The sequence below is a fragment of the Patagioenas fasciata genome, chromosome 1, assembly GCF_037038585.1.
Source record: "Patagioenas fasciata isolate bPatFas1 chromosome 1, bPatFas1.hap1, whole genome shotgun sequence".
NCBI lineage: Eukaryota > Metazoa > Chordata > Aves > Columbiformes > Columbidae > Patagioenas > Patagioenas fasciata.
In genome coordinates, this window is record NC_092520.1 from 149,607,581 (window position 1) to 149,635,280 (window position 27,700).

The 27,700-nt window shown below is 47.1% G+C and overlaps 1 protein-coding gene across 2 annotated transcripts in view; it reads right to left on the reverse strand.

The window, feature by feature from the left end:
- The window catches only part of LOC136103466 (sodium- and chloride-dependent betaine transporter-like), a 42,778-nt gene that overhangs the window by 5,173 nt on the left and 9,905 nt on the right, over positions 1 to 27,700 (reverse strand). The window contains exons 3-14 of one of the 2 annotated variants that reach the window (XM_065841617.2): positions 24,139 to 24,273; positions 22,917 to 23,057; positions 21,242 to 21,329; positions 19,535 to 19,667; positions 16,558 to 16,692; positions 14,287 to 14,390; positions 12,604 to 12,728; positions 12,206 to 12,318; positions 10,735 to 10,872; positions 9,199 to 9,301; positions 2,868 to 2,968; positions 783 to 953 (exon numbers count right to left, since the gene is read on the reverse strand). In XM_065841617.2, the coding sequence (XP_065697689.1) occupies positions 783 to 953; positions 2,868 to 2,968; positions 9,199 to 9,301; positions 10,735 to 10,872; positions 12,206 to 12,318; positions 12,604 to 12,728; positions 14,287 to 14,390; positions 16,558 to 16,692; positions 19,535 to 19,667; positions 21,242 to 21,329; positions 22,917 to 23,057; positions 24,139 to 24,273 (1,487 nt within the window). The remainder of the gene's footprint in view (positions 1 to 782; positions 954 to 2,867; positions 2,969 to 9,198; positions 9,302 to 10,734; positions 10,873 to 12,205; positions 12,319 to 12,603; positions 12,729 to 14,286; positions 14,391 to 16,557; positions 16,693 to 19,534; positions 19,668 to 21,241; positions 21,330 to 22,916; positions 23,058 to 24,138; positions 24,274 to 27,700) is intronic. The other variant, XM_071817405.1, reaches the window with a different exon arrangement.

Below are 27,700 nucleotides of genomic sequence, written 5' to 3' on the forward strand. Positions count from 1 at the left end.
CAGTGAGGATGGGGAAGGACCAGAAGGGAAATTATGCAGAAATTTATATGCACTGTACATCACTCAGTTCTTTCTCCATGGGTCAGGTAAGGTGTCATCTCCATGACACCATCTTCCTAGACACAGTTCTTCCTAGGACAAGATGTATACAAGTGAAAGAGGACAGGCTTGGGCATGGCACTGGGTAGACCTTTACAGCTCTGTGAGCATGTCCTCTTCAATAACCATGGGTAATCTCTTCAAAGAAAATAACATAGTCCTGATCCAGGACTAAAAGGGGAACAGGGACAAGAAGGAAAAACAGATCCTGTTTTTGCCCCTGTTTTTGCCCCTGGTTTGCACTGGCTTCAGTCAGTAACAGAAGAGGAGGCAAAGGTGGTGGCATGCCATCTTTGCTTACATGACAAGTGGGACAACCTGAACCATAAACCAAATCAACCAGCCTGTGGCCTCAGGTAGCCCATACTGAGGGGGCCCTCTGCCAGCCAGTGGAGCCAGTGTCAGAGATGCTTTTGCAGATGTCCATGTGTTGCACTGGGCATGGTGGTGCAACATCTCATGGAAGACTCTGAACATTTGGTGATCACCCTGAGAGCCATACTGAGACTCTTCAAGCCCTCCAAATTGCCAACAAGACCTACAGAGAATTCTGGGGAAGGGCCACCGTCACCCTCCCTTGCCTTAGAGAAGAAATGTAGGTTGCACATCTTCCCTGGGGGCCCTTCCCATAAGCCATCTGGGAGAAGCAGCAGCAACTTGCCCAGTGACCACAATCACCATACCTGCTTCAGGGATCCTTTGGTTTTCAGGAGGATGAAGATGGCATGGAGAGGAATGCAGACCATGGAGGAGAGTGCCATCAGCCAGCCAACCACGTAGCCCCAGGGTGGGTACACGTAGGTATTGTTGTATTTCAAAGGTGTGTACTTGATCAGGGAGAACAGGAAGACGGCCTGAAGGGCAGAAAATGGAGACATAGCCAGAGCAAAGGGAGCAGCCAAGCAGGGCCATCTGGCCACTCTGCAGGCACCAGCTGGGTGGCAATGAGTGTGCTGTCTCACATGAGCTAGCATGGACCTTGCTTGCTGCAGTGAGGCAGAGCTTGGTACGTGCTGTGGCAGATGCACACCCCCCTCTCCTCCTCACCCCTTCCTTGGATATGGAAGGTGCAGGCACATCCCTCTCTCCCTCAACACTTCCTCTCTCCCCACCTCTCCTGCAATGGGGGTAACAGCTTCTTCTGTTTGACCCCAGAGCCCATTGGCCAGGGTCATTAAGAGAGAGGATGAGGGGGCGCAGAGGTGCCAAGGAGCCGCTGGGTGCCCACAGCCAGAGTGGGGGGTGGTCTGAGAAGTTTCAGGGCACCCCACAGCCAGAGTGGGTGTGCAGAGAAGCTTCTGGAATGCCGACAGTCAGATATGACTCGGGTATATAAGCGGGACCCCCGCCGAGTCACGTGCTTGGCCTGTCCTCTTGGAGCGCGGGCCAAAGGCTGCCGCCGAGAGCCCCCTCCTTAGGCAGGATCGCTGCCTAAAGTAATCTCCCAGGACTGGGATTGCCTCACCAAACGGTGTGGGTGAGTGATGAACTTCTCAATATTTCCTCGCAGGATTGCGGGTGTTGCTTTCCTCACTTAGGCAAAGTGAGGGTATTCCGTGCCTAAATATGAGCACGTGTATTTGTTTCCTGGAGTCAGGGATGGCTCTGGCATTGTTTTTGGTGGGCCATGTGTATGCACACTGTGGATCTCCATTATTATTATTTGCTGCACCCCAATAATTTCCTCAACTGATACTCAAACCTGTATTTACGTTACTGGAGAGCTAAAATCACGTTCTTTACCAGTTAATCTGCTGCACCATTTTGACCAGAATAGAAGTTTGTTTTGGACCCTGTTGTCCACCTAAAACTAACTTTGGAGTGCCTCCGTGACACATGCCAACTGGGCAAGGAGTTATCTCATAGAGAGGGCCAGGTTTCTCCACAATGTAAAGCCTTTGGGCTTCCTAAGGGTTCAACCTAAGCAAAGCCAGCAGCAGCTTTGAGGGTCTAGCAACACTGAGACTGCAATTTATTCATATCGAAGTCAGGAATTAGTGCTGTCCCTAGCAGAAGCCCTCCAGAAGTACCACACAGGCACAGCTTTACCCCTCTTGGGGCTCTCTAGCCACAGAGCTCTCAGATGATTTGGGCTTCATCAAGCCTGGCTTGAAAATTTCACTGCTATTCAATTCCTGCTGGAACCTGAAGACAAAGGACTAGGAATCTTTTGTAAGCTGCAGCTGTAGATCCCATCTCTGTCTCGACTGAGATCAAAGAAAACAACTCTGAACATCAAATGAAGGAGCAGAATTTGGCACAGAAATCATGTAAAAGTCAGTCAAGCAAGACTGGACATAGATTCAAAACAGCCAAGAACTTGCCTGACTTAGGGTGCATTTTCTTTAAACACAGTTGTCACAGAAGTTTTAAAAGATGTTTAATAACACAGGAAGCAAATGGCCATGGGAAGATATTTCTGAGCCACGGGAGATCACAGGAACACAGGTTGAAGCAAGCCTTTCAGAACAGCATAATTCTCACTGGTCTTCTATTCAAAAGTAATTTGATCAAACCTTTCCAGACTTTGAGGATGCATTTCCCTTTGCCTTCATGGTAAACAAGTGGCTTTTCAGGCTCAGTTAATTTTTTAGACAAAAGATAAGCTTTTACAAAGGAAATAAATTGCCACCTCAGCTATGGACAAGTTTCTGCTTTTCCATAGCGCTTTGCAAAACTTAGAGTAGCACCTTGAAGACAAATCAGCCTTTTCTACTGAGAACCCAAGGACTCAGAATAATATGGCAAATTGTCATAATTGCACTTACCAAGCACATACCCGGGGTTATCACCAGCCAGCATATCTTGATCAAGGGCCATGGTCGAAAACCAATCATGTCCTCAATGTTGTCGTAGAAGCGGTTGGCACCTTGGCCACCAGCCAGTACAGAGACAAAGTCAGAGGTCAGATCATAGTTGTTTCCTTCAACTACTACTCACATAAGATCCCCACTTTCTTTATCCTCAGTATTTACTCCTGGCACAAACACCATTATTTCAATAATATAGCACCAGGTAACAGGCTTTTCTGGCATTGAAAAGGCTGATCTGTGGCTAAATACAGATGGAGGTTTTTAACTTCAGCCCTAAGTTATCAGAAAGGTTAATGTAGAAGAAATGCCCTGTCCCTCAGAGAGCAGCCACCAAGAGCTGGTGAGGAATGGCACAAGGCAAGGAGGGGTGCCTGGTTTACAGGTCAGCAAGGGAAAGCTCTTGCAGGTTGAGTACATGGGACGGTGTGAACCCAGAGTGCTAAAAGGAAGAAAGAGAGTGGGGAACACCAAACAAACCCCCCTCTTTGTAACCAGATTGGCACACCAGAGAAGTCATGTCAAGAATCCCTACTGAATTAGCCATTTCCCCTGTCATCAAGAGCCTGCTTTCCACAGAGTATGTTATTTTTGCCTACACCCGGAAGACCTGTTAACCCACACTCTGCTGGAAACCAAATCTTTCATCTGCAATCATTGCTGTACTGCCCAACGGGAGGTGCCTGATCTCCATCTCCTCTCATTCATTTCACTTAATAGATTATGTTGTTCACAGTAAATGGTGCCCACCTACCCCTGGCCAGACTCTATGCATTGACTCTTCCCAACCCAAAGCACAAAGAGGAAATGTATGCAATGTTGTATAGAGGAGATGGCATAATGCAGATGGACTTCAGCAGACCTTGCAGTAACCTTTGGATGTCTTAAAGGTGCAAGAGCTTAATGTTGGACAAAAAAAAGATGTTAAATGAGGAATAATTAAAAAATCATTCGTAAGGTGCCCTAACTTCTTCCTAACTAGAGCCAGCCAGAGGTCATACATCAGACAGCCTCAGGTGAAATAGAGCTACTATATGAAACAAAAAATGTAGCTAGCTTGTCCATAGAAAGGGGTACCAGTTAAGCACCTCTGGGATGAAATAATGCCAAGTTTATCTTACTGATGTTTAATCACAGTGCTTAGCTGATAAAGAAGGAGTCTGCCTTTAGGAGTGTTATCCCACTATGAACTCAAGGTCGTGCCATAGGTCCCACCTGCAAGTCTGACGAGACTTTGCTTTTTGCATCTTAATGCCAGAAGGCTGGGCTGGGCAAAATATAAGCCTAGAGGACTGGCTACCCTTAGAAGTGTTTGGGATTTGGTGACTCTTATTTTGGTTTATGTTTTTTATGCGTTAGAATTAATTTCCCATATTATGTTTCCTTTAAATATATGAATTCTACAAAACCATTTTATGTATGCTTTTCTTTTTTGTAGCTCTTTGCAATATTTTATATAGTCCATGACTAATGTTTGCAGGAAAGTTCTTTTAAACCCAGCTTTTTGAAGTATTTAGTCTGGGGAGGGAGGGGTGGGCAGGTTCTTTGAACACCTCATGATTCCCATCTTGAGTTGTGAAGTTAACAAGTAGCCTCAAGCAGAGACAGCAAGCTGTGGCATATCAAGGGACACACAGCTTTGTGTGGGAGCCCAACCTACACCAGAGAAGAGAGCCCTAAAACTTCCAAGCTGTAAATATCATGAGGCTTCTGATAGCATTTCTGAAAATATACAGGGAATAAAAGAGAGATGGTATAAAGAAATTCTCTTGCCAAAATGCCAAAATCTCCTGCAGGGTGAAAAAAAGCAAAGAGATGTGACTCGGCATTTAGAATATGAATATAGCACCGTCTCTTATACCATACAGTGTTTCCACAGAAACACCCCATGATGTCAGACATATGACAGATAGATTCATTCATAATGCAACTTTGTGGAAGCCAAAATTTCACCACAAATTTGGGTCTAGCATCTAGAGGAAGAGACATAGCAATTAAAGAAATACAAAGGTGCTAAACAAAAAGAAAGACACAGCAGACATCCACCCATCACTGAGAAAACAACCCAAAACTTAAGTTGTTAGTTACAGTGTGCCTCCACCTGTTCTTATTCCTGTTCTCTGTAGTGCAAATATCAGGTCCTGTATTTCCATGGCCACTGTAGCAATCAGTAGGTGAAGTGATGAAACACAATGGGACCTGACATGAATGTCCTTAGAGAGAATATGAACAGGAGGTTTTACATGTTCTGCATGTCACAGGCAGATGAAAAAGTAATCAAGCTTAAGAAGTCATCAGTTCAATCACTTGGCATTGGCTTTTTGAGCAAATTAGAAGCTGGAGGATGTGTGCAGTCCCCCTTCCTTCTCAGCACATTAGAACGATTAGATAAAGCTCCTGCAGAGAAAGCCATAAAGATCTCCCCAAAGAGATCTTTGCTGGAATGAACAAAGATGTTGCTGTTATCCCCTGTATCCCAAGACAAGGAAGACAGTATCCAGGCACAGGGCAGTTATCCATGTACACTGGTACCACTTCTCTGGTGCCGACCCATCCCATATACCTTCAAAGCTCCTGCATGCTTTTTTGACAAATTATTTTATTTTGCTACATAAATTCTTCGGAATAAATTTCACATGAACTCAACTAGATATTTCCTTACATCCTTATGTTTTGTCCTTGTGGACACCTTTCTATTTTACATAGCTTATAATAACTGCAAGTGATACTCACACTGAAAGGGACAAAGATTTTTTTTTTTTTTTTTTTTTTTTTATGACAACCAGAAACAGTGAATTTCACAGATCTTCTAGTTTGGAAGCTGTGAAAAAGCCCTCCCTTTTAAATCTTTTCACCCAAGCTGCATTTATTTCCATTCACCTATTTTAAATTTCACCCATAGGGTTTCAACAGGTGATGACGCTGGCTCTGTGCCATAGTGCTAAGCTTGTATCTGCTGCCTCTCTGTCTCAGATCTGCAGCATCAACACCTGCACCAAATCCGTAAAGAATGCCAGCAGCAGAGGTGTTGTGGCACTGTGACAACTGCACATCCTTTGGGTACCAGGTGCATAGAGCAGGACACTTATGGTCCATAAATAAGATGGTAAGATTGCTGGTGCATCCAAGAGGATAAAGCAGATGCAGCCAGCACAAGCCCAATGGGCAGGATCCAGGCAGAAGGAGGCTGCTGCTTCTGATAGCCATGCTGCATGAGAGCAAGAGAGAGATTTATACCAGCACAACACAGATTCACCCTAGGGCCACCCACAGGTATCCGCTGGCATCAGCTTGCTTTAGCTTTGTAAACAGTACTAATGATTTCAAGCCCTGGCTCTCCTGCAGCGATGGAGGCTTTTGCTTTCTCCTGGAACAGCTAATCCTAATGTGCATGCTGTGACTGCCTGGAAAAATATCCTCCCTGCAGCATGTTTTGGTGGCATCATGTTGTAAATCCCAGTGTTCAAAACCCATGTCTGCTTATATGAAGGCTGCCTGTCCCAAAGTGGGAGAGAGGAAAAAGGGGAGGAAAAAAGCCCCAAACAACAACAACCAAATCCTCCAGTGCTCCCCTCCAGGGAACATGATTGGCAGGTCTGATGCTGGGCAGTCCTTTCGCAGGCAGAGAGCAGTACGGGAGGAAATCCTCAGATCTTTGCGAGAGCAGCTGCCTGGCAGCAGAGAGAAGCTGCCAAGTGGTGGGTGGTTGGTGTATGTGCTGGGAGAGGGGAAGCTCAAAACGCATATTTGTGTTAGCAAAAATGCTGTAATTCTTCACAGTGTAAGCAAGAGGCTCAGCCCTGCCAGTTCTGAGGCCGCAGGGGAAAAAAAAGGCATTAATTGGCACCACTCACATTTTTTTTTTTCCACCAAGATGCCCCACCTTGGCCCTCTGGCTACATTTTGGACCAGAGTCAGTCCAATGGATGCAGAGCAGAACATCAAGAGAATAAAATCTAGCTGTGTGGAGTGTGACAAATGAACCCATGGTAGTGAGGGAAAGGGCCATTTCTCAATCCCCAGCTGCTCTGTTCCTCTTCCAGGTTGGTAGGACAGTATCACCTCTCCTGCTGCTCATTGTCTGCCATTGCTCCTCTCTGTGGGTCATGTGAAAAGGCACATGGCTTGTGTGACCCTAAAATGGCAGGGAGGTTCTATACATTAAAGCATAATTCAGTTTAATGTAACTGAGCACAGTGATGAGCCCTGTAACAGATGAATGAGCATTGTGATCCCCCTAGAAATCCCACAGGGACTGGGTAGAATGCAACTCTAAATTTAAATCTGGCTGGATCTGGTATTGCAAGCTCTTGGGTGAGCTTCCTTTGCAGGACATCTCTCTAGATAAATCCGTCCTATAGATCTGCTTCTCTTGCATTCCCTGGAGGTCAAGCCCAAACAGCTGGACCTGCTCCCATTTCAGTCAGAGAGGAGTCCATCCAGACTAGAAACTGGCTCCTGCTGTACAAGTACAGCATTTGGAGAAACTGATAACCCCTTCATCAGCAATGTCACTACAGCCAACACAGCTTCTGTAAAACAGTAAGCACCAAAGAGAGTACACAGGGACCAACTGCTCACTGTCTTTTCCAAAACAAGATATAGGCAGCACCAAATGAAATTAGCAGGTGGCAGATTCAAAACATGGAAAAGAGAGTGACTCCTTACACAACAGCCAACCAAGCCACGGAGCTCCTTGCTGCAGGATTTTGTGGATGATAAATGCTTACCTGAGTCAACTGGAAAAATTAACAACACAGAAATAGATTTTACATCTGTCTCTGGAAATCCCTGGGCAACAAGCTGAGTATTGCATCTGGCTCCAGGACACCCAACACAAGACAGACATGGACCTGTTACAGTGTCCAGAGAAGGGCCATGAAAATGATCAGAGGGTTGAAACTCTTCTCATATGATGAAAAGCTGAGAGAGTTGGGGTTATTCAGCCTGGGGAAGAAGAGGCTCTGGAGATACCTTGTTGAAGTCTTTCAATATGTAAAGGGGGCTTGTAAGAAAGATAGACACTTTTTACCAGGGCTTGTAGGGACAGGAGAAGGCGTAACAGTTTTAAACTGAGAGTAGATTTATTATAGATTGGATATAAGGAAGACATTCTTTACTATGAGGATGATGAGAGACTGGAACAGGTTGCTGTCATTAGAAGTGCTCAAGGTCAGGTTGAACGGGGCAACCTGATCTAATAAAAGATGCCCCTGACCATGGTGGCGGGGCAAACTAGATGATCTTTAAAGGTTCCTTCCTGCCCAAACCATTCTATGATTTTATAATAAGTTGTTAGAAGCTGGAAGAATATTCACAGAAAGTATCATTGCTAACTTTTCTGCTACTATACTCTTCCCTGAGCATCCACTCCTGCTCTTGAAAGAAACACAACATGATGTTAATGCTTGCAATCTTTTCCTTAGGTTAGTACAGGCACACTGCTCAGCATAGCTAGGAGCCAGAAGGTGCTTGTTTGTGAGATGTTGAAGGCCTGGTCTAAGCTGGCATCTACCATAGCTTTGCACAAACCTTACAGTTACTGAGCTCTTGTACCTCTGTGAAGGTAAAGAGAGAGAGCGGCTGCTCTGCATCATACGCAACTAGAGCCTTACCCTAAAAACCACTAGCCTCAATGTGAGCTTCAGGGAGATGAACAGCAACCTGTGTGCTCAGGCACCATTTGGCAGGGAAGAGATCTCTGGTAGGATATCACAGAATACTCTGCTTACTGCACAAGCTATCAAATAGTCAGTTTCCTTCTGATAGTTCACAAAGCTCAGTTTAATCCTGTTCCTGAGTAGTTTAGCTACAGACTTCACTGAGAGCCAGAGCAGTCCCTCCTGTTTATTTTAGGAGTGCCATCACAGCCCATGCCAGCAGGAAGTGTGTATCATCACAGAAGGAACACAGAGCAAGTTTGCATCCCAGCATTTTGTGTTAAATTACCTGACAGGACTAAACTAAAGGCACAATGTAAGCAGACTACAACAGAGACCAGAGAGCAGCAGTCACTCCTCTATAGCTGATTTTCTAATTCAAAGCACAGATGGGAAGAGCAGCAAGGTAGTTCAACACGAGGAATTTTCAGAGAGGGAAAAAACATACTTACTCTAAATGTGGAGCAATTAAGAAACATTGTGAGGAAATACAATGGAAACCAGAGACAAAAGAGAGGGTAATTGCAGCATTTCTTTGCCCCTAAGGATCTTTTTTATCCACTCCCACTTTTCAACCCCCCCATTCTTGCCTTGAGAAAGAGCAACACAGGTTTTTGTCCTCCGCTTACCATACACCCATCCTACGGAGATGACTTCAAAAATGGCAAGGAAGAGCAGGCATGTGCCACTGGCAGCATAGTAGTCAAAGAGCTGGAAGATGTACATCCCACCCTGTTGAAGAGGTAGAGAGAGTTATGGCAGGACTATTCCATGTGATGAAAGAATGACTGAGGCTAGCAGAATATCGGCAGAAACACTGCACCTAGAGCAGGTGAGAGTAGAGAAGAGTCTTCTTGGGGCTTCCCCCAATGTGCCCCAAAAAGATAGACAGGCCTCGTGGCAGGAAAGTATTTCATGCCCATTTTCTCACGCTGCTGGGCTAGGCTGATTTCTGTGTCCATAGGAGCAGAAGCCAGTTTGTTTGCTTGTTTTAAATCAGTCAGCAAGTTTCCAGCATCATTTCAAAATACTGTATAGCAATGCAGAACTTTGCACCCAAGAAACTGGTATCCTGAGGATCTGGACATTCACATACTTCATTTTAGCTGCATCCATCTTTACATATTGCTCAAGGTCCAAGCCCTGTGATGACAGAGGCATGTGGCTACCCTGTGGCCTCTACTTTTGAGCTCAGCCCTGCATAGTTGCCATCATCTACCTGTACAAGTCAGTGGATGACTCCTCTCTCATACTTTCATGCATTTTCTCAAAAAGAAAGCCCCTCCAATACAAGTCAAGTAGATGCTTTCTAACAGTGCCAAAGGGCCCTTACACTGCCAGAGTAGCAGAGCTGTTACACTCTCACCCCACCATGCATGAGGTGACATCCTGCAAGGATGGGAGTGTATGTGTCCATGCAAGGAAGCATGAAAAAGCCATGGGAACCCTTAACACAGTTTCACTCAAAGCTCTCTTGATCACAGTAGCAGCTACCTTCACCAAATCCTTAGCCAGGATCCTGTTGGAGGATCATTCTGCAGTGCCTAAGAAGTTTAGCAGGAGTTAGCTTTCACTACACAGCACATGGAGGCAACACAGAGGATTTCTCAGACCCCAACCCAAGAGTGCAGTATGCACACACAGCACAGCACATCACCATGCAGGCAGAGGTGCTTGGCTATCAGCTGCAGAGCAGGGCAAACACCATGCACATAGCCTTGCACCAACCCAGCTCTTCTGCTTCTGGTCTTGGGGGTCACAGGCTCCCCACTGGCTCAGGCAGGGTTACGGTGCAGCTATTACCCCCAGCCTCCTCTCCTGCTGCTCTGCTGCTTGTGGAAAGCAGACAGCAAATCACTGCCCTTAAAAGAACTTCTACTTGTACAGATCAGCTTATTCTAACCACCAGGCCTGTTGTTTGCACAAAGCTGTATGTCAGGCAGCCTCTCTGGGCTGCAGGACCATCTCTCTGGAAGGCTCAGTTATGCAGCGAGTACACTAGCATCATGCAGGGTAAAAGCAGCACCAGCTGTGAGAGGCACTAGCTAATGCATTAGAAATGAAGGATAATTAACAGCATCAAAGATGAACTTGCTGTATCTATCCACTCTTCCAGAGCAGTCTAGTGGGTTTTCAGCTGTATACCCCAGCTGCTCCTTTCTTACCTCAGTGACCAGCAACAAGCCCAGCAGGTAGCATATGACTGCGACGGTCAGGATCAGAAGCTCCCGACGCCCCTTCTTCCGGAACACTCCCGGGAACATGTCAATAATAGCTGTCACCATGCTTTCTACACAGACAAACTACAGAAGAAGACAGGTCAGAAGAAACAGTGTCTCCACTTCCCCAAGCAGTCCTTTCTTCCTCTAGCCACCCAAATTCTTTTTTTTTGTTTGTTTTCTCTTTTAGTCTGTCTTGCTTCCACCAAGGGCCAGCTGCAATTGCTAGGGACCCAAACACAGCTCCTCTGGAGCTGCAGACTAAAGGGGTTAAAAGCACAGCCCATGTCGGGAGGTTGAACTGTGAGATGTGTGATGAATTGCCTCAAAATCAACAGGGCACATCCCTGCATAGCAGGAACAACCAAGGGATGGGGAGGCAGAGGGCAGACTGCACCCCTCGAGCAGAGTGAGGAAGCACCTGAGATGGCACAAGAAGCCCTTAGGAACAGAGGGGAGCTCCCCCTGCCACTGTGAAGCTAAGGGAAGCCAAATGTCTGTGAGGGCACAGCTCAGCCCTGACATCAAGCACACTCCTCAAACAGCAGGCGGGCTGCAAAACACACCATGACTGCCTGGAACCACCAATAGAGTATGCAGCCGGGGTGGTCCCACAGGTTGATTTCTGGCTTTTGGGGCTGACCGTGAGACAGGACACCTGCCCATTGCCACACGGCTCTTGGTCCTGCAGTGTACATCGCTTATGGAATATGTAAGAGAACATCAGCCACTGCTGGGACAGCATGAAGCAGAGCTGTGAGATCAGGCAGGAGGGGACCTCAACCCAGACAAACAGAGGAAACAGACCTCATTCTCCAGGTGCAGGGGCTGAAATGCTGCAAAGAAGAAGCCTGAGCAGAGCACCCTGCCTGGCAGGCATTCTGGGACATCCCCTGCTCCCCTCATGCTGGCTTGCCAGGGATGCACACTGTGCTCCCCTGGGTGCTCTGCTGGGTTTTGCTCCTGGCATAATGGGTATGGGAGAGTAAGAGATGGGCATACCAGCAAGAACACACAGGGCTTGCTCTGGTGAGATGCAGTTGGGAAAAAATGGGCCTATTCCCCTTTCCAGACTGCCCTGCTCTGTGCCAGGCCTCGCTCCACAGTGTGCGAGGTTTCGGTGCTGGCACAGAGGTGGGAGGGGATGTAGCTGGGATGAGATGTATCTGGGACACCCTCACATACACACAGGGAGAAGGATGCCAAACAGAGATGCCAGCATGCATAATCACTGGCCTTCCATCAGCCCTGGTTCTGAGCTCCCACACTGTGAAAGTGCTGCAGACAATGTGGAGAATGTATTTGAGATACCAGCAAAGCACATAACCACCTTACCCTTTCCCATGACCTTGGGGAGTGCTCAAAGTGGGGACAAGCACCAGAGCAGTAGACGAGGAGGAGGGTGTGTTTGCTGTACCTGGCTGTCCAGTCCCAAGAAGATCAGCATGAGAAAGAAGAGACAAGACCAGAGTTGAGACACAGGCATCATTGTTACCGCTGTTGGATACGCTGTGAAAGCCAGGCCGGGACCTGCCAAGAGACCACAAGATGAGCAGGAATGCCCCCCACACTGCAGCCTGCCACCACGCCCCTGCAGCACAGAGTGAGCTCGGGTACTGCTTCAGTGCTTGCTCCACCACAGCTCACACAAAACTGAAAGCCGCATCAGGAAGCACAGTCCTGCAAACTTCACTGCAGACACCCACAGTGATGTAGAATGTAGGTAACATCCCAGGCTTCGCTTCAGAAAAGTCCCTGCTTTGCCTTGGCTCAGAAGTCTCCTGGGAAAAAACAAAACATAACAAAACAGCCTACCTGATTCAGCCACTTCTGCAATCGGTACGCCCTGCTCTTGAGACAGGAAGCCCAGCACTGAGAAAATGGCAAAGCCAGCAAGGAAGCTGGTGGCACTGTTCAGGAAGCAGAGCATGATGCAGTCCCTGCAGGGGCGAGATCAGAGAGAAATCAGTGTTTCCCACTGCAGAATGAGTCCACTTGGGATCACATCTGTACTCAGCTTTCCAAGTCAGACAGTATGGACCAAGGAACAGCAATGCTGCTCTTGAACTCCCTCAGAAGTAAAAAGCTCAGAACAAAGCAAAAAATCAGCCTACTTACCTTGTACCTTACTGTTCAAGAGTTATAGGACTATACATGGCACAAAGAGAGATGTAGGGCACCACCAGTGGCTTTTGAATAGGATGCCACAATGATATATGTAGGGACATGGCAACAAAAAAAGTCGGTAAAAGTCAAAAGAATATGAAAAACAACAGAGAAAACAAAGAAGATAAATTAGAAAATGAAGAGGTTGCAAAAGTTAACATGGCCAAGAAAAAGGAGCATCTGGAAGCATGAACACATACAGGTTCAGCAGGTCTGGTAAAACAAGGACTAATGGGTTAACAAAAATCCTCACCTGACAAGGGTTGTGTCTACACTGTCTTAATTAACTATGGTCAGGTGGAAAGTGCTATGCCACTTGTCCTGAAATGTTTGTGCACTTGCTCCCTGTGAAAACAGCGCACCAGTCTGAGCTGGCTGGGCTGGAAATCCCACAGCCAAGGATCCTGCCTGGGCATCCACCAGAGCTGACCCATAGAATCAGCTGCTATGGGGCAGTGTGGACACCCAGCACATTTGGGCTGGAGAGGCACCCAGAACTGTGCTGCTGGTCCAAGGCACATAAGGCACCAGACAAAAGTGCCAGTGCACTGCTTTATTGGTGACAGATACATTTCAGGAAAGTTAGGAGAGCCAGGAGAAAGTATTAATTGCCTGACCAATAGCTGTGGCAGCACCTACTGGAGAACAAAAGAGGAGAGATGATTGATGTCTCCAGAGTACCATTACATTTTCCCATCCATGCCAGAGTAATACACAAAGGAATAACAAAGCCCTGTCTACTCAGGGCTCTGTGAAAGGCGTCAGAAATGGTCCTGATGCCTTCACTGAGCTCTGTGTCAGGCCATGGATAAAATGGATCTGTAATCCAAGGGCAAGGAGGAGGTCAGACAGACTCGATTAATCTTCTTGATAGGATCAAAATGCCACTAGCAGTACCTTACCCTGATGGTATTAAAGCACTGGAGACAGGGGACCCAGCCATCATCTTCGTACCATCTACCCTGCCTACCAAGCGTCAACAGAGCTGAGTGTGCCACCCCTGCTCACTCATCCTTGTCAAAATAGCCCATGGTATCCCCACAGTGGCTGGAGACACTCTCCTGTTTCATTCCTCCCCCTTCTCTAATCTCCTCCCATTTCAAGCTGACTGGTGGGAGGGCACTACCAAAGCTGTTTTCTGGAGCTCCTGTGTTCCCCCAGCCACTCTCCATTCCTATGCTGAGCCCTTTGCAGCTTCCACACCCTGAGCAGCTCATTAGTCAAAGCAGCATAACCCAAGGTCTCCCCTGGGGACAGTACTTGCCTCAGATGCAGCTCTTTGCTGCTTTAGCAAATTTCCAGAAAGAAACAAGAAGCCGAGGCTCCTCTTACCTGTAACAGTTGTTGGTATATTTGTTGTAGCTGCCCAGAGCTGTCAGGCACCCCTGACAAATGGCATAAGAGAAGAGGATCTGAGTGCCTGCATCCATCCAGACCTGGAACAGAGAAGGTCAGTGGTCTCCAGACCTAGCAACAAAATAAACAAATTGCTGTGCCCTGTCTAGCAACAACCCCTTCACCCACACAGAGCAAACCCCATGAGACAGAGAGAGGCTCAGTGGAGGTAGAAACAAGACCTCTCTGAAAAACGGAGCTAGGGGACTGAAAGTCCACTAGGAGAAGTCTCCTGAGGGGACTGTATTTTCAAATCCCACTCAAGGTGACACCACTTCATTTGATGCCTTTGCATGCTGGGCAGAGATGGCATCCCTGATAGCATGGCTCCAGCTGAAGCTGACATTGCAGATGTCCATGGTCTCTATGTGGCTCAGTGGTCTCAGAGCCACTGGTGAGTCATCCCAAATGAGGGCCAGCAAGTCCTTTGCATGATCAATGTGCTCCCCTACCTGCTCCCTGGTCTGATTTCCCACATCTCTGAGGCCGTGATGCAGACTGAAGGGCAGAAAATTGCCAAGCTGAGAGATTTCAGGCCGGTGGGGTGTTGTGCACCGAGGTACCCCTTTGCTCTGGGAATTTCATGGGAAAAGCTGAGTGAGCTTGTTTGCCTGTGCTCCAGACCTCTCCTCCGTGGAAGACTCCCTTCACTCCATGTATTGTGGGTTGAACTGCAGCTTCACTCTTACCCCCTCCCAGGGAAAGCCCTGAGCTGCAGGCAGGAAAACAGCCCACATTTCTGTTGTCCGTGTCTTCCCCCTCACTCTCTTTTTCCTCTAAGCAGCCCCCAGCTGCAAATATCCAGGCAGCTGCAATTTGGCAGCCTTCAGAAAATCCCAGTCCACGCATTGCTGCTTAAATTCATATGGATCTCTCACATATAGGAACCTACATGGGAGCCCTACAGACATGGGCACACATCATGCTTCACACCAAAGCCCCACATTCTGCTTAAACTCAGTAGCAGGATCTCTCACTCCCACTATGCTGAGTTCCAGCAGCCTGCAAAGACCATGTCAGCTTTAGTTAGGCTGTGAAAGACAGGAAGGTTTTCAGAGAATAAGCTCTGACCCTGAATAAAACACACTCAGCCCCAGTCACCTCCTTGTTATTTATTTTGATATTAAAATGCCATTTACGTTCAGCTGGCTCTTTGCTTTCAGCACACCGCAGATTTTTTATTGACAACACATAATTGCATCTGAAAGCCATTAGGGGGAAGACAGCGTGTTTGGCAGCTGGTTTGGGAGCAGTTGGGGCTTTGGCCATCTGGGAAGATGCGGGAGGTAATCTGAGACTTTGGGCTAAGCATATTGCTTGACTGCCTCCAGGAAAAGACTCAGCCATGGAATAATTAGCAGCAGTGTCATTTAAATGCTTCTGGGGGACTGTCTGCATTAGCCCCTCCCTGGGACAGGGGCGGCATCCTGCACAGTCTTGCTGAGCCCACATGGGGAAGGGATGCAACCTGCTGCTACCCAAAGGTGTCTGAGCAGACACCACTGGGGGGATACTCCAAGGAGGATCTGTGCAAACCCTAAAGGTGCTGCCAGGCTCCTGCCAACTCGAGCTGCCCTGTGGGTCGTGGGTTTGGCTGCACCTCGTGCCCTAATCTGAACTTGCCCTCACTGGGTACACAGCATCTCACCTGTTGGGAGCAGTTTCCATGAGCTCCAGCGAGTGTTGGCAGAGGCTGATGTGCTCATTTTGGCCAGACCCTGACGCAGGCAAGTGGGACCAGCCCCCAGGATGGGGGAAGTGAATCTGCTACAGAGCCCATGTTACCTGCACGCATTTGGTCTCTGCAAACACATGCCCCCCCCCCAGCAGCCTGTGAAGGCCTTGTTGGAGCCAAAGTGCTAACCAGGCCAGAAAAAATGAAAAGTGGTAGATTATTCCACCCTACCTTCCTTAATTCTTTGCATTTAAGACCCAGCAAAACCATCTGTTACATGCTGAATATTTCATATACCATTCTGTTGCTGAGCCCATGAGTGGAAATGACCTAATATGCCAATATGCTGCAGACACATGAGCAAAAAGGCTGTGCTGCGCAGGACTAAACCCCTTCTCAGCTGTCTTAAGAAGGTCTCACTCATTCGACGTCTCCCTTCAGAGAAGACAGCTAGATCCTCAGCTAGCAGCAGATCCAAGGGCCAGGGTGCTGGAAACCTTCCCATGGCCAGCACCTGCCTGACCTCCACCTGCCTGTGGGTCTGAGAGCCTGGAGATGTCCGGTTTCAGGTAGAAGATGATCCCCTCAGCAGCACCCGGCAGAGTGACTCCTCGCACCAGCAGGATGATCAGCATCACATAGGGGAAGGTGGCAGTGAAATAAACAACCTGGGGAAGCAGGGCAGTGAGAGGAGAGAGGGTCAGCGGGGAGGGGGCTGCAGGCATTGTCCCATCTCTTCTGCAGGCCCGCACCCCTGAAAACGTCCCTGGACTCTGCTGTTGGCTATAGCTGCTAATGCTAGCATAGAAGAGGAGGGGGAAATAAATTAATCAAGGTTACATCTCACCAGTGATTTTGTTATTCTACATTTTTCTTCTCACCCAAGATTCTGCCACTGGTTGCTTTGTTTTCTCTTTCCAGTCAGTGTAATCTCCCTGATCTCAAGGTGTTCTCTTCATCTTTCTAGAGCTGCAGAAGAAACTCAGGTCTCATCCTGTCACTGTTTTAATGAGGAGTTATTAAAATGGTCTTATTCCCAGCAAGAGTTTTTCAAATTAAATAGCAATTTTTGCTGCCCAATTTGAGACATCTCTGAGGCGTCTCATTTCCAGGGGTGCTCGTGCAGCTTTAGTGCCACTGAGCACACAGGCAAAAAACAGAGGGCACCTCAAAGCCTTTAAAGAAAATGTAAACCATTATTTATGTAAAACCTTATTTTCACTTATCCTTGTGTGTGATGTAAATAAAAACTACAGTAGAATTAATTATCTCTAATCCATTGCCGAATGTAACATATTTTTTTCTGTTTGCAAAATATCCGTGAGCAAGTTGCAACTTCCTAACATTTATTCATTATTAAAATTCATGCAAGTAATGTGAAAGCTTGTTTACTCTATGGATTCATAGTGAGGGGCCTGAAATGATGTTTTTTTCTGCTTTGTGCTAATTGGTGAAATAAGTCACAGAATGTGGCACTTTTGTGTTGCCCAATCGAATGAGAACACGAGCACTTTTGGCACAAGTACTAAAATCTACCTTCAGAAATCACTTCTGGGAAACATTTATACACATCAGCTGAATGCATTAGGAAAGGAAACATGAAAAGAACACAAGAGCAGGCAAGATTAATAAAAGAAAAAGGCTTTTAAAGAAAATGAGTCTTCATGGAGTTATTTGAAATTATTTTCCTGAAGTCACTATTGTTTCTTTAAGTTTGGACTCCTTAAATCACAGAAGTGTAAACACAGGGGTCTGGCAGCATTATCCGATCAGAGCAGCCTCTCAGTCAAGCACAATATCCTGTTTACTCCATTAAATGAAATTATGCACCTACTCAGAATTCCTGGGACCTCCCTACTGCTTATCCTAATACACAGTCAGCAAGGAGAAGAAGGAAGGAGCTGACTTTTTAAATAGTGCTCCTGTAAAACTCAAAATGGCTACCTGCAGAGAAGACAACCGGCCTGCCTGAGCTGTGGTATGTCTCGGGACAGGAAAAACCCATCCTGTGTTGCTCCACTATGTCCATAACATCTGGCTGATAAAAAGTAAGCCCTGTATCCTAAAACGTGTAATGGAAAGTTCTTCTGTGGTCCGAGCAAAACTGTTCCAGCTACTACCTGCAATCACTGTCTCCTCTCACTTTCTGGTCTGACTTTGTCAAACCCAATCAGTTCAATCACCCTGACTGAATTTCTTTAGCTTTCTCCTTGTGCAGGCAAGCTCTGCACACTGGGTCAGCACCAAGCAAATGGGAAACTCGATGGAGAGTGCTGAGAGCTGAAGGGAACCTGGAATGACTGAACTTCACTTCCATGTGGATCAAACAGCCTCTCAGACTCAGTCTCCCAGGATCAGAATGATACCTTTTGTGAAGATGGCACTGTGGTATTCAAACCAGGGAGCATCAGAGATTTAAGATTTAAGATGTGAAGCATCCCCTCTCCCTTTTGATGTGGAGTCTGGCTCTTCCTCCTTGAGAAATGGTGGACAACAGGTCAGCACCAGCAAGAGCCAGAGCCATTAGCAAAAACTGTGGGAAACTTAGTGAGCAGAGTGGGATGTTTTGTCTTGCTCTGTTAAAATGGGTGCCAAGCTGAAAAAGGGGATTTGGCACTGAAATATGCACATCTAGTACTACAGGTAACATCTGCCAATACTAGAAATAGTGATTTGAAGAAAGTCTGTTGCAGAAATGGATTCTCCTGCCTTTGCTATTGGGACATTCCCTGGACACCCACAGGACCCAACCATCTTTAATGACTCACCCATCTCATTGCAGCCCCAGGAAGGGAGGAAGTCCTGAACAATTCAAGGCCATAGCAGTGTCCCTAACAGCCACCTCAAGGCATCACACACCCATTCACTCCAGAAGGATAACCAGTCCCCCTGATCTAAGGGATCAATGTCAGCAGGGTGCATTGGCTCCAGCCTCACTAGCAGAATGCAGAAGGTGACCCACTGAGCCAAAAGCCACAGGGCCAGGGAGAGAGCAAAGACACCTCTCCTAGCCCAAGAGTTTTGCAGGATAAACAGCAGGGGAGATTCATTATCTATTCACTGATTTGGTTACAGGCAGCAGCTTGTCTGTTTTGCTCAAGTGTTCAATTATTGCCAGGGATAGTAAGTTTGTCACTGCAGAGAATATTGTTAACAACACCAGCAAGTCAGACCAGGACAACACCCTAGGGAGTAGATGGTTCCCAAGGGCACTTGGAAAATATCCATCAGCCACTGTGAGTATCTGCAAGGGAAAAGGTGACCCAAGACTGCCCCTGGTTCCCAGCTCTTTCCCTGTCCTCTCTTCCCTATTTGACCTACTCTTTTTTCTTCCTCTTACAGCTCAAACACAACTGGTGTAAATCAGTGTGGCCCCACCAGGTTTTAGGTTTGACTTTGGTGCTGTGTGTCTCCTGCCTCGACTTCATGAAGAGGGAAAAGAGATGAGGAAAGAAATTTTAGAAGAGTACAAGGAGGCTTATGGACCAGGAGGACAATCTCCATTCCTACTTTGCCTGTGGACTTGACCCCTTTCCAGATGCAGAAGTAGCAGATGATCCACGCCAGCAGGAGACACAGAGCCAGCTCCCAGCGCACAGTGCCCAGTTCATGAATACCATCCGTGAGACCCAGGACTCGCTTCCTGCCAGTGTCCAGGGACAGGGAGAGAAGTATTAACACCCCAAACCCCACATATCCCTACAGACCTTCCCCGTGTTACCCCATCCCAAGACTTAACCGACTATCCACCACACATCTGCCGAGGGCTCCCAGCCATGAGAATCACCCCAGCTCTGCCTAGGGTTCCCCTCTCTGTCTCTCCTGCTGATGCTGCTTTGACATGCCCTGTAGCTGGCCCAAGCCCTTGGTGCCATACCCATCAGACCCATGCAATACAAAATCACCACCTGCCCCACATTGCTCCTCCACTCTGGTAGCTGCCCAGCAGACACTACCCAATTCAAAGAAGGCCACCACTGCCATATCATTGTCACCCCATGACCACCATTCTTCCTCTGGCCTCCTCATATACTATGGACACCCTATATATAAGCAAAAATGGCCTTTATGATTCCCATGCTCTTCTTTCAGCCTCATTCCTCGAAGATTCACCATCATGAAGGTGGGCCACACAAGAGCTCAGCACTGCAACTTGTGCAGTCCCCAGAAGCCCAACCCCACACTTTTGATTCCTCTATGCACCCTTCTTTGAAGCAGTCCCCTCAGGGTGCCCTTGCAACTTCTGCAGAAAACCTGAGCAATCATTTCAGAGGAGTAACAGCTCTCACTAAACAGTATGTGCAAAGAATAGGGCAGGAAAGGCTCTCCAGCACTGTGAAGACTCTTTCTGCACCCATGGGCGCATAGCATCTTCTATGTGGCCTGTGGTGGGTGCAAGGGATAAAGGACACTCAACCCTTTCAGGGGCACTTTAGGAACCATAAACGGGAAAAAAAAATAATGTTGAAGCTGAGCCCCTGGCACCCCTCTTCTTTATGAGACCTTCCTCAGGTGAATGTGGACATGTAGCATGGCCCTGGAAGATATTTCAACCTGTCCAGGCTGCAATGATGACCCTCTCTGGGACACTGTCTGGCCTGCTGCAAGACCCTTCCCTCAGAGGTGTTCTATTGCCTCCAGCCCCATGATCAAAGCTCCTCAGGCCCCCCACTGGCATCTCACACATGCACCTCAGAACCCTGTTCTCCAGGGATGAGCCTGAGCAGCCTGATGGACCACTTGCCTTAAGCACCAAGCAAGACATAGTCAGAAGAAGGGAAAAGAAAGTTTTGCCCTTTCTGTTTCACTGTAGAGGACTGCTCAATCTGCCTTGGCCTCCCATGCTTGCCTGCCAACAGTAGCCTGCAACACCCAACACAAGTACCCCTTGCTTGCAGCAAGTCCTCATCTTCTTTTGATGCCTCTTTCTTTGGCCACACTCACCCAGGAACCTCAGTGACAGAAAGGGGACGTGCCTATGCCCAGCACCCCTTGACAGGTACCCTGCCAGCAGCCTCTGGGGTGTACCTAGTCCTCATGCCCCTGGGCTCTGTGCCCATCTCTTCGGCAGCTTGGTGCATTGTGCTCCCCATGTTCAGGTCTGATGTGGCACCTCACTTGGTCCTACAGGGACGCACAGCCCTCTGCCTGGATACTCCTACAGCTGCAGCCTTTGGATGAGAGAGGAGCCTAAACAGAGGGAAAGCGGTCACATACTCCCAAAACTCAAGCATTGGGGAGGTGGCGTTCGCAGGCATGGTCCTGTTGTCCAAGATGGAGCTATTCAGAATGTCCACACAGAGATCTACCAAAAGAAAAGGAAGCTTATGAGCCAGAGAAATTCTCCAAGGCCTCTCCATGAGGGATGCTCCTTCCCCTCTCTACCCTAACCCTCATTCTGGCAGCACACAGACCCTTCACCCCCTCCTACAGAGCATCTCGTTAAACTCTTGCATCTCATTAAGTATCTTCCTAGACTCTGGCTCTCCCTAGCTACATATCCCAATCCAGCAGTAGCCAGAGGGCTTTGGGAAAGGGAGAGTGGAGGGAGAGAGCAATTCCCTGCCAATGGAAACCAGATGGCTGCAAAATATGGATTCTTGAGGGACAGCCACTATGAGTAGTCAGGGTAGAAAATCCCATTCTCCTCCCACACTACACACCATCCCTGTCCATACATGTACACATATGTTCACACAAGCCATAGGTGCCTCCATGTTCCACTCCGCCGTCCCTGACCCTGTCATATAGCACAAAATTGCTAAAAACAGAGGAGATGCTGTGCATCCAAGAAACACACCTCATCTTGCACTTGGCAAGCGAAAGACAATCCACTGCAAAAATGAGGAATCCCAGCTTTGGCTGGGAAACTTCTGCCTGTTCAGAGAATGAACATATGTGACTTGCCTCACAAACAAACCCATGCTGGGGGAGCTGAAGGAATCAGATCCATTCTTTAAAAGCCTGGTTACCTCTGCTGGGGTGAAGGGGCAGAGGAAGCTGTGAGTGAATGGCCTATAAGGTGGAGAAATTTAGCATATCACAGAAATGAATCATCTGTCCCAAGAGAAAAAGGGAGGGGAGTGAGCTGCCGCCAGAGGTCTTTGCAGCCTGGCTTTCTACTAAAAGCAAAACAACCTGTTCAACATGTTAAAAAAGGCCTGTCAAGGACATAATATCCACGAGGATTACTTCACATCTACCCCGTCTTCCCAGGCAAAGATCAAGTGCCTTGAATGAAACCAAAGCCAGGTCTTCTCTGCTGGGCACAGTTATGTGAATTGTGGGCATGAGGAGATGAGATCCCTGGCCAATGTAATGGTTTGTATGAATGCAATTAAACCAGAAAAACGGTGCCTTTAGAGTTTTGTGTTACTGCTTCCTACACTGGGAGACATGTACTGGCAAAATCCTCCATGGCAGGCTTGGCCTGATTTAGCCAAAAGCTGAGTGGGCAAAGGAAACTGTTCAGTACATGGCAGCAACTGTCTCAGTAACTCCTAAGGACCAGGGTAGAGTATGGGAACTGCAAGATAATTTGTTGTACCAGAGCTAATGAAAAGCTCCTGCCACATGAGGAGGCCTCTAGATTGGCTTGAAAACTCCTTCAACCCACCTACCATTCCCACTTGCCAGAAAATGCAGATTTTTCGGTGAAACCTCAACTCCCAAAACATCTCTGTGTGGAAACAGTTTTACTGTCCTCTGCTGCTAGGCCATACCGCTCGCCCTTCCTGGCCCATGGTGAATGAAGACAGTTGTCTTTGCAGGAGTCCCTAGTCACTTTGCAGCTCATGAGAGCTTTTTATCTGAATTAAAAATATTTCCTATAAAACCCAAATAATTTCTGGCAATTGGGAAGGAGTCAGGAGCCAAACAAGGGAAGGTGTACCTGAGTTCCAAGGGTTGTTGCAGCTGGCCCATGGTAACACTGCAGTGAAGGAGCTGAACAGGTAGAAGAGCGCCCAGGACAAGATGATGATGTAGTAGATATTCAGATAGCCCTCAATAACTTGTGAGGCATATCCAATTCCTGTGAAGGAAAGCAAAGGAAGTGAGAATGGGAATGCCAACCAACTCCCAACATGTTGGGCTTAACCTCAAAGACATAGACCACGCCATGGTAACACCAACCACATGTCTCAGTAGAGAATAGGGCAAGACTTACCTCAGGGAAAGAAAAGATTTTGTGACTGCATGCAGACAGGAAACATTGTTGGTATCTCTAGACAGGCATGTGGCGGAACAGAGAGAGAAAACCTGCCTCTCCTGCAGAAAAGCCAGCTCTAGCCTAGAAATAAATGCCACTGCTGTCCTCCTCCAGGGCCCATGCTAGAGAGCAGGGGTCTCCAACACAGAAGGTTCTGGGATCCCCAGGGAGTTTCAAAGAGCATGCCTGTGCTTGAGCAAACTAACCAGGCCTTTAATCTGCCTGAGCACAGGTTTCACTGTCTCCAAAACAGGGATAATAAGCTCTCCTCTGCACAGGAGAACTGTGGACATTAGACTCATAAACCTATTAATGCCATTAAACATCGTTCCCCAGGGCCCCAGTAATCCAGGTTCTTGTAGCTGTGCCTTAACCACTGCCCCAGCCCATCTCCAGGCTGTCAGACCAGTGCATGCAGTGTGGTTCCCCCAGTTTGCAGGACACCATCCTGCAAACTCTCCCACTGCAGCCCTGTGCACAGCGACAGGCAGGGAAAGCATCACAAGCCAGCCAGTCTTTCCCATCCTCTTCTCCCTTCAGTATTTGTCCTGAGCTACATGCGGAGATTAGTGCAGCGACACTTCCATTGTCCTCTTCCTGCTGTTTGCTGGCCATCCTGCTTCTCCTCTCTCCTGGGCTCTGAGCATCTCAAGGCAGAGATCATGGCTTTGCTGGACCAGCACAGCCCCCAGACAGCACCACATGCTCCCAGTCACCTACAAGGGGTCAGGACACTGTCCCTGCACACACAGCAGTCATCAGGAGAGACAGTAAGGCTGGGAGAGAGCAGAAGGGAGGGAGAATAAAAGAGAAATAAACCAAAACAAAACAGAATAACATTTCCAAAAAATGAGTCACTGACTGTCAGAAAGCGCTGCCAGCAATTCCCCATAACTTGACTCACCTTCAAAGATGGGACAGATCTTCTTCCAGGCAGTGACCCCTCCTTGGCTGGTGTACTGCCCCAGTGCCGTCTCCAGGAAGAACAGGGGGATCCCACAGGTGAAGAGGAAGATGAGATAAGGGATGAGGAAGGCTCCTGCACAGAAGGGCAAGATGCTGCCTCAGGAACCTCTTTAAAACCTTGCCCCTATCAGCTCTTGCCAGGTACCTGAGGCCACAACCGGACTTGGCTAAATAAATACAAATATTTCTCCGAATTAATTGTGCAACCTCTGCTGAAAAAAAAAAAAAAAAACACCACAAAAAAAACCCCACAAGGTCTCTAATGCCATCATTTTGTCTAAAAAATAAAAGTGTGGTCTGGCTTGTGCTACTGCAGTACTTCTGAGCTTGATCTTGGCCAAAACCTAGAGGTAAGGAGTAGCAGGGTGAGGTGAAAAAAAAAAAGACAGCACTGGAGAAGTTCTCCCTGCTTCACTCTGCTGACCTCATTCGAGCTTTCAGCAGGAGTCAGGCAAAGCAAAAGGAGTCCTTGTTTCACATAACCACATTTGTTCTGCCTATCTCAGGAGTCACAGCAAAGCTCCCACTTGCCCAGAGGATACAAACCTGGAGGCTGCTGGCATTTCTCAGTAAGTAATAAATTTGCCAGGATATAAATTTTCTTGAGATATATTTTACATCAAATTTGGAAAGCAATGTGCACAAAAAGAATGGAACTAGGGGAAGGGCAAGAGTATCTTTCCCACATTTTCAAAATGAAAAAGTTTAACTTCTCTCTTCAAATTCAATTTTGTACTAAAATATAGAGAAATATCTTAAGAGAAATCAGCCTGAAATAGCTCTCAGATTAACCCTTGATGAAATGGAAGAGGAAGGGGAGAGAGAGCAGTTTTTTTTCCCAGAAACACTGACCAACAAAAATGATGCATCAGGAAAGACAAACAAACAAACAAACCAGGGATTACACCCTGTTCAGCTTTTTCCCCCTTCTTTTCAGTTCTGCTGCCAAACCAAAACACCCAATACTTTTGTTATTCAGCTCAAAACTGCTCCTGAGACTTCTGCTTCACTGCTGACCTCCCTTCCATCACCTCACAGTCTTTCTCCCCATCATTACTGTAGGTTTTCACACTTACACTCCCCTTCAAAGAGCCCAAGGTGACTGCCTTCCCCTCTGGAAAAACTGTGGAGGTCTTGTCATTCCATATAGTAACCTCTGGCCATGAGCACCTCCCACTGCCAGTGCCTGGAGAGCATCTCAGCTACTTGCAACCAAGACGAGAGCCCCTTTCTCAGCCGAGCCGGACCTTGTCCCCCAGGACCTCTCCTCCCCTACCAGCACAGGCATTTGTGATGAAATTCCTTCCCAGGACAACTAGCAGCTGGGAACACTTCCCCTTGTTTTCAAGCCAACAATTTTACAATAACAAGCAAGATCCAAATTTCCCCTAAACACAGCTGTGCCGTAGCTGCGGGGGACCTGGGGCCAGAGGGCAGAAGGCTGGTTCACAGCGTAGGTCCAGGTTTGCAGAGCAAGGGATGGGAACTGAATGTCCTGAACTAGAGGCAGCTGCTGCTTTCAGATTTGCAAGACATCTATCTGTATGTTCAACCTGCAAGACAGCTTTATTATCCTGCACACAGATAAGCTTTTCAGGAGGTCCCAGACCCTCTTCTCTGATATTCTTTATCTCAGAGGTTGATCCATTTTGGTCTCTGAGTAATGAGGGTTTTCTTACCCCTCTATTGTCTTGCCTCTCTTAACTTTCTCAGAGCAGTTACAAGCTGAAACTCCAGTTGTGACCTCCTTTCCAGTTTGCTGCTCCACTGGAGGAGACTCAGCCCTGAGAAAGTCTTCCAGAATCAGACCAAGAACAGGTTCAGGATGCTGAGCAATTAGATCAAATTTGGAAGTGCAGCCATAGGTAAATTTACACTTGGTTGCTTTACAGCAAGTTAACACAGTAGTTCTTATGGCATCTATCTTTACAGCTTTATAACCATCTCAGTACATCCAAAGGTGGAAAAAGGTGACAGGATAGAAGTCTCCAGATTGAGTTGTGGGGAACCGGACATGGCATTTATAGGTGGAAGAAGTCTTTTTTTTCCAATTTAGAAGACTTTTCCAATAGTGCAAATACATTTGAATGTCATGCGAAAGACGGTGCCTTGTCCCATACTAGTTTATTTGCCCTCTGGTTCCCTAGATCACTAGAGAGAGAAATGTGCCTTCTACAGTAGTAGCATACTTCCTACTTCCTGCAAAGGCAGTGTGTAAGTTGTGAGGGAAGGACTCTGCCATCCTAATCTTTCCCAAGCCTAGCCTTGTTGGACTCTGAATCACAGCCTTAGATATTCCAGAATAGTTTAATTAAAAAAAAAAAAAAAAAAGCTATTCAATCAATACATAAAAAGAACAAAACTAGCCTTTTCACTTAAACTAATTAGCATACAAATTGCAGGATTACTGAACCGGATACCACAGGCATAAACGATGCAAAGATATCATCTGAGCTCAGGAAGGAATTTTCCATGCAAAACCCATGACTTCTCTCTCAAAGCATCACTGCAGAATGGGCTGTTCAGTCAGATGCACCACTAGTGTTCACTAACCCTTGCAGGTCTGACTTGCTTTTTGTTCCTCCAGTGCCTATCATCAAAACCACAGGGAAGGAGACTGGAAGATCTGCTAAAAGCCATCCCAGGTTCAAGAAAAACTCAATTCCATTTTCTTTAACCATTCTCTTATCCAACGCCCATTTGGTTCAGAGGAGACATTGTAGTGACTCCTGTTTGATTTGGATAAATTCCAGTAACAGCACAGGGGACATGAATTTGGTAGTCCTGGGTTGAACTGCAGCTGAATCATTGATCCATTGGTGAAAGCCCACAGCACGTTGGGTAAGAAAGGCTTTTGTGGCATGACCTGCAGGAAAAGGATGTTTAAAAGGGAGAAACATGCAAGTCCCAAAACATTCCTTCAATGTATCTCTATAGAACAAGAACAAGAGAGAAGTTATGCTGTATTTGACATGTAATTTATTATTCCTCCTTTTCTTTTATAAAGTTAGATTTTTATTCACCAAGAAAAGTTAGTGACAGTCAATTATTCCTTTCGTCTTTCCCATTTTAATTTTACTATTATGAGAAAGTTTATCTTTTAACCATGTAATGATCTTATTGCAGTGTTATTGGAAGAAACAGAGTCACACAAGAAACAAAGGCAAGGGCAACAGACTCATTCTGGGGACGGATTTCTCTAGCAATGGGTTGGCTACTGGGAGAAGTGTTACTGGGGAAGAGGTAGCAATGTCCTTCTACAGGTACCAGGCCTTGGATACCAACACCATCAAAGCCTTTCCTTCTCTGTAACAAGCACCTGAGGGAGGTAGAGGGGGTCACACGAAGGGTGGGAAAAGGGAATTATGTAGAAGGAAGTTGCTGGTGGCTTTCTGGCCACTCACAGCTTTCTGATGGTTTTGGAAGACCACCTGTCTCTGTAGACACCCAAGAGTCTTAAAGAGTTACTGAAGTTCAATTCAGCAGCCAAACTTGGGAGA